The following is a 7500-nucleotide window of genomic DNA, read 5'->3' as shown; positions in this document are numbered from 1 at the left end:
GAAAGAAAGCTTCACGCTTTTCGATACTCGAGGACTATTACTAATAGTCATCTAGTAGCGTATCCAATCAAAATACAGGATTTGCATTAGTCCTTTAGTTGGGTGATACTAATAACCAATAAACTACTTTAAAAACTTCGACTTACTATACATTGCTTTAACTACTGTCTAGAAAAAAGACATAAAAAAATTCTATTTGTCATAAAATTTGTAAATCGTTTTGTTCCTGGCACTAACGTACTTTTCTGTTTGTATTTTGATGTTTACGTTTGCTCGAAAGCAGGTTAAATTGGAAAGAACTCCTTTTCTTCCGCAATCCCACAGATGCAATTTGCCAACGATTATCAAATATTTTAATGTGCGGCATATTGAGGAGATCACTCCAAAAATAACATCTTGTAGGTTGAGACGTATCTGTTGATTTGTTAACTGGAAAATATATAGTTCAAAGGCTTTCCAAAACTTATTTGAATGAGGACAATGAAACAGAAGATGGTATAAAGTTTCTTTCTCATGGTTACAGAAAGAGCAATAAAAGTTTTCAATGTAACCGATCTTATACAATTTATCATTAGTGTACAGGATTGTATTTAGGACTTTATATTGAAATGCCTTTAGGTAAGGTTCACAAGTGACAGTATGTGGTAATTAAATTCCCGTTCCAAGTTTATACTATTGTTCGAAAGGCGAGCCTTAACGCAAATTATCGGCCCTTGGCGCTAATAATTGGCACCTAATAACAATTGAAGATGGAAACTTTTCATGGTATATTCCCTGAGACAAAGGACTGGACCCATTGACTTGAAGAAAATTCCTTGTGTAAACAATGAACACCACCATTGTGTTTTACTATCAGAAACAGAGTGCCATCTAATAAACAACTTACTAACCGAGCTTTCTCGGGCGGTACTGGGGAATATTGGCCCTCGGTCATGGCAGTACGGATCGAGCGAAATACGGCCCTCGCGCTCGGTTAGTAAGCGGTTAAACTTCGAATGAAAATTTGTTATCTGACGAATGCAATTAACAGTTACAACCTCCTCGGAGACCCAGGGGCAGGCAGTCGAGACGGGACGAAAAAATCACGGGCGAGAAGAATCCCTGGGAACATACCTTTTAAGGGCGTACTGACGTGTATTTTGGGTGCGTTGTTAAGGATGTAATGGTTAAGTAATTTGACATTACATGTATTTTAGTCACTTTCCAACTTTTGTAAACCAATGACCCTAAATATGGCGTCATTATGCCACGCCCATGGTCACGTGCCCAATAAAAGAAGACTCTAACTTTGTCGTCGTGCTAAACAATTTGGGTACTTAATCAGTGGTTTGATAATTTGTATTCGTTTTTGCATTCAGCTAAGCATGGTCCTCATTCTGGGTTAATAAGTGTTATGTATTTTAAATGTGTAGGCTGGATTTTAAAAAAGAGAAAACGCCTCACTTCCAGTTGCCGTCTGTGGCTCAAAAACGCTGGTGCCTAATTTCCCTCATCGCCATTTCAAACAAAATAATGCGCCGATCAAATTGAAACTCCAGCATCTCCCCCCATTTTCTCGGGTAAACCCCGGGCATTTGACTATCTTCTGTGCCCGGGGAGTGGGGAATTTGACCTTTGCTTGAGTGGGGTCGATGGAGAAGATTGAACCGGAAGTTTCAAATTATTTTTTTTTGGGCGCCGAAGTAGCTAACAGCTATAAAACACGTGTTTGGATGAGATGGAAGAGTTTAAAGGAAGAGATGTAGCATTTGCGAGCGATTGGCTTACAAAAAAGGTCTTCAAAAGGTCTTTATTAAAGAGTTTCGAAGCAAGCAACCGTGGACAATTTTCCTGTCGGTGTACGTTGGATCAGTGGCTTGATCTGATCGGCGTTATTTCGAGTTGAGAAACTAAATATTTTAAGCAAGAGCCGATACAACGTAGATTTGATTTTAGTGATGTACTATATTTCGGCTGGCCAAACCAGCCTTCTTCAGTGTAAACTCTCATTGTACCTGAAGAAGGCTGGTTTGGCCAGCCGAAATATAGTACATCACTAAAATCAAATCTACGTTGTATCGGCTCTTGCTTAAAATATTTAGTTTCTTTATTAAAGACGGCAGGAGCCGACGACGATTGTTCTTTAGTAGGGTATAGGGCATTTGAACACCATTTTGGTCCGAGAGGGCGGGAATTTGAACGATCCAATCTTCAAAAGTTCAAATGCCCGGGGCTTTTCCCGGGATGGGGGTGGGGGGGGGGATGTTGAAGTTTCGAGTTGATCGGTGCAATAATTGCTACGCTTGGCTAAGCAGATACAGATCCTAAAGTGCCTTGAGAGTTTTACTTTTCCTTCCCACGTCCAGTGGAAAATCCTCTTAAATTAAAGACTATCAACGGCAATACATCATCCAGTTACACAGCAACGAGGACAACGGTACTACAACTTTCCCAAACCACGAGCTTTTCTCTCAAAGACTTGCACATCAAAACTTTAGCAAAGACAGTTTACCCATTTCGCTTTTCTCAACACCCAAACGAGAACCCAGACTTTTCGTTTTGTTCTCCTACATGCTGCAAAGCATTTTCGAGTTACATTGAGCCTCTTAGGTGGCTGTGATTGTGAGATATTAAGTACAAAAACGGATAACTTTATATGCAAATTACGAGCTATCTGACTTGCTCGTACTTTCAATTTAGCCATTTCCAAACCTAAATATTTTACAGTTACAGCTATTTAGGAGGCTCAAAAATGTTATGCTACCACGATAATTCCTTGAACAAAGAGAAAAATATAAAGATTAATATTTCCTTGTAAAGCTTGAAGAAAAATTTGGGAATGAGCTAAACCGACCTTCAAAACTTTAATTATCTGCAATTTACTTGAAAACACTCCCACGGATGTTTTTCTAATTTGGCATACAACCTGTGGGGCTTCAGTCGTTTGCACTCTTTAAGTTTCGTCGTCAAGTGTCTGACTGGATTTCCAGATAATCGACCTTTTCAAAATGAGCGGTCAAGTGTTTCCGTTGCCATGGTAACAGCTGTTGCCTGGAAACCAACTAGAAAATAAACTTTGATCATACCTCCAAAAGATTTTGTGGTGTCAGGGAAATCGAAAGTTGCCTTCTGTAAAAAAATCTTATTTCAACGGATACACCTCAAAGTTAAGAAAAAAAAGACTGATGGAGCCCCCTTAATCGAAGAATGAATATTTGGTTGGTTTCTCTCAGCCATTGTTGGTTAGTTTTCCGCCCGCTTTTTCTCTGTTGTAAACCGGTCAACTAATAGTTTTTTCCCAGAATAATAGTTACACCATTCACCCCACATTCAGTAGTCGAAGTCGTAGTTCCCACACCCGCACAGCACTCGAGTCGAGATGGGAAACTAATTGTTAGATGTGAAATACTTTGCAAAGTTTCAGTGAGGAAACCTCCAATTAACGAGGAGTCATTGACTTTGAGCGATCATTTGCATTTTAAGTTTCACTTGGGAATAACTGTCATTTTTTTTCCAGATCATAACGTGTTTCTGAGCGCTGAGGGACGCGACTGTTTGAAACGCATTAACCAGTTTCCGCTGTTCAGCTTGGACACATCTTTCACACCACAACAGGAAAGAGAAGTTCTAATAGATATATACGTTTCAACAAATGGACAAGAATGGTACGAAAGACGCGGCTGGATTAGTTCAGCCAATAACACATCCCATTGTTCCTGGTATGGTATCACCTGTCACGGAAATACAACGCACATTAAAACTATCGTCTTGGCTTACAATAACCTAAACGGTTTCCTTCCTTCTAACATATGGAAAATCCGAAACTTATTTTCTCTCTGCACACCAGGGAACCCTTCTCTTCGAGGACCCATTAGCGACTTTCTGTTTGCGAATATGAGCAATCTGTTGACCGTTGTGTTCAATGACGCTTCTATTTCTGGGAATATTCCTGAAGGGATTGTAAAAATGAAAAATCTGCAAAACTTCCTGGGCTGCGTTATGAACGGCGATGGGTTCACTGGTCACTTACCACAGGATATCGGAAACATGACAGAATTACGAGTACTTTGTCTTGGAGGAAACAATCTAATTGGCCAAATACCAAAGAGTATTTCTAGGCTGAAAAAGCTGCGGTATTTGGACCTTCGAATAACTCCTGGCCACATGCATGGAAACCTCAGTGACATATTCGCAATTCCCAACATAACAGAGTTGTTTATATCTGGAGTTAAACTAACCGGAACGTTGCCTCGTGTATTACCGGAAAGACTAGCACACCTAGTTTTACCTGGAAACAGCATTTCTGGGAATATATCAAACTGGAAAAATTTCCCAAGTATATTAAATCTTGCCAACAATCAACTAAAAGGGGATATTCCAGGCGATGTGCTACTGAAGGCAGCCGATATGATCGATTTGTCACAAAACGACTTTGAATCAATCAACGAAGGAAAAGCGTGGCCAGATACAGCCCGTGCTTCTTCTGCGTCTTACGTCTCTCTGGCAGGGAATAAAAAATTGGCAATTAATTTTTCAAGCTTCATGGAACTTTTTTCAAAAAAAGGAAACTTTGTTGATACCCCCTCAATTCTAAATGTAAGCTTTTGCGACATAACAAGTCCTCTACTCGCAAACGTGCTGTACATGGAAAGACTTTCCACTTGTGATTTAAGTAATAACAACTTTTATGGAGGTTTACCCAAATTTTTCACTGATTTTTCGCTTTTGACGTACTTTGACGTCTCCTCGAATAACTTGACAGGTAGCCTTCCAGCAGGAATTCAAAACATGGTTTCTCTCCAATATTTAGACATATCTGGAAATCCCTCTATGCGAGTTGGGACAAGCGCTTCATCCAACGTCTTTAAACCTGACTTTTTGACTATGTTCAAACCACCTCAAGCAGTCAACTATACGTGCCCTGAAGGACGACTCACGTTCAACAACGGACGCATTCGCTTAGATCCAACATTTTACGAATACAAATATTGCGTCTGCGACGAAGGTTTCTACGGAGGCGATGGTTTGTGCAAGAAATGTATGAGTGGTGCGACTTGCCATCGACTTGCCATCAGTGCAGCTGACGATCTGCGTCCAAACATCATGGAGGTATCGGGTGGCTACTGGCCATCACCAGATCCCAGCAATGCCACCCACCTTGTCAAGTGCTCGGTACCATCTGCATGCAACCCTACAGATTCCTGTACTTGTCGACTGGTCACAACACCAAAGGACACAAATTCCTCCTTCGGAAGCCGTCAATCATTGTCATCTCTGATCACGACGTGCAATCATTCTTGCGTCTGCCATCCAGGAAACACAGACAGGTTTTGCTCTCGCTGTCAAGAAGGGTTTTACAAACTTGGTGGACTGTGTTTCAAATGCAAAAAGGGCAATTTAACTTACTATTACATCTTTATTCCTATCTTTACTTTGTCCTTTCTCATTCCGCTCTGGATGTACTTTCATTTTTATCTTCGACCAATCAAATGGTTCGTTGTTACTGCAATTCATTTTCTACTCATGCTAATCATGATGCTTTTGGAGTTATTACCTGCGTGGCTTTTCAAATTAAACCTGGTCGTTTTCGTGTTGTGTATGAGTAACCGAGGAAAGGCTGCTCGCTCTCTAATCAGCATAACGGTGTTTTACATCCAAACCATGGATTTCATGGTATCTAGTGTCAACGTGTGGCCTAAAAGAGTTATTAAGGCTCAAAGCTACTTGAGCAGTTATTGGAACCTATACTTTCCCTCTCTTTCTTGTGACCTGCCTTCTCTTTTTACTCCAGTCGGGAAGTTTGCCTTTCTGCTCCTACTGCCAGCGGTGTGCTTGGCCATGGTGGGTGTGTATTTCATCACGATGATGATTTACAATAGATTTCGTCCCGCTGAAAGGAGAATGCAACTTGTTCATTTCAAATGTCGTCAAATCGCCTTCTTTTGTCTTAGCTTCAGCTACTTTCCAATCGTGAAGCAGTCCCTTTCCATTCTACGCCCATGTCAGAGACATCAGGATGTTCGTTACATGCCCAACTCCCCTTGGATAGAATGCACTTCGCACTCTTACAGCAAACTGAAAGCCCTTGGCGTTGTCTCAGTTGTGTTCTACGTGATTGGGTTTCCCTTGATTGTCATCTTTGTGCTGATTCGTTTCTTTCCACAGAGAAGATCGATGACTCCTGAAGAGCAAGAGAAACTTGACGTGTGGCTTGGACCCGTCTATTTGCCGTACAAACCAAAGTATCGTCAGTACTTTGAGATCTTCACGCTTTTCCGCCGCCTGGTTCTCGCCATTGCGTTGTCGATGATTTCTTCGTCGTCCACCTTGCAAACGTTTGTAGTGTGGCTGGTTCTGATGACGTCAGCAATCATCCACTTGTGCCTCCAGCCGTATGACGAAGTCTCTATAAACAGATGCGATCCGTGCGAGCACAAGACCAACAGAAAAGTTATCTTCGAACGCATTTTCCGTGAGAATGTCTTTGAACCCTTGGTTTTACTCGTGTTGTCCATGTCTTTTATGGTGTTGAGGTTTTCAGTACTGGACAGTACCTATGCTAACATTTTCGTTTGGCTGGTGATGGTCATAAATACATGTGTTCTTGTGACTCTGCTAGCTGGTATAGTTTACCGTCTTGTTGGCAAAAATGAAGGCCGCAGGAATGGCAGTAACAATTGCAGCGGTGAAAATTCGTATAAAAGTTGCCCAAATGCAATGGAATCTGATGACGGCAGTGATGAAGAAAGAAGGTATTTGCTACCTGTCAACGGCCACCGGGAATACTACGTTGACATAGATGGTATTTAGCAGCAACTGAGGCAGCCGTGTCTTTTACCAACGTCAATCTTTGGTAGAAGAAACCTGAATTCGTTTTTGGTGACTTTCGAATTCCAATTTTTTGCAAGCACATGTGACCAAGGAAAAGATACTGATTTGTTGCAATGAATATGTGTTTAGTATTTTGGACCACTTCGGGGTGGATCAAGAACACATCACTTGATTGCATTGTGGACAATATGGAGAGTGACATCCCAAAGTATTGTTGACAATTGATGTCGACTTTTGATTTGTTTCTCTAGCCTTCAGTTGTCCCTTATTCCTTCTAATAGTTGCGTGTTTATGATGCTGCCTTGTTAGTATAAGTTAATGCAACATTAAACAACAATAATCGAAACGGATTCGCCGTTGGTTAGGTTTTAGTAAGTTTTTTTTAATGTTGAAGTATTTGCACAACCATTCAAAGCTAAAAGACAAGTAATTTCTTGTTACTAGTTGTAAAGATTGCATACCGATGGCCACGAATCACACTAAACACAACAGTAAACTTTACTTCACTCGCACGCCATGACACACAAAAGAGCATGTTCGTGGTTTAAATGTTCGTGAGCATGTTCGTGGTTGTACGTGGTTCAAACCTTACGAGTGTTACTCGACGATTTCCTCGCGTTCATATGCCCCAAATACAATGGACAAAACATGGTCACCAATGCTTATGGCTGCCAGATGTCTTACTCTATC

The 7500-nt window shown here is 41.0% G+C and overlaps 1 protein-coding gene across 1 annotated transcript in view; it reads left to right on the top strand.

The window, feature by feature from the left end:
* Positions 1-608: 608 nt before the first annotated feature.
* Positions 609-7500, top strand: part of LOC138014645 (putative leucine-rich repeat-containing protein DDB_G0281931) — an 8081-nt gene continuing 1189 nt past the window's right edge. Inside the window, exons 1-2 of the mRNA XM_068861773.1 lie at positions 609-618; positions 3497-6781. Of these exons, the coding sequence (XP_068717874.1) occupies positions 609-618; positions 3497-6781 (3295 nt within the window). The remainder of the gene's footprint in view (positions 619-3496; positions 6782-7500) is intronic.

The sequence above is a fragment of the Montipora capricornis genome, chromosome 1 (assembly GCF_036669925.1).
Source record: "Montipora capricornis isolate CH-2021 chromosome 1, ASM3666992v2, whole genome shotgun sequence".
Lineage (NCBI taxonomy): Eukaryota > Metazoa > Cnidaria > Anthozoa > Scleractinia > Acroporidae > Montipora > Montipora capricornis.
Note: the sequence above shows the minus strand (reverse complement) of the source record. Positions and strands in the feature narration are given on the sequence as shown.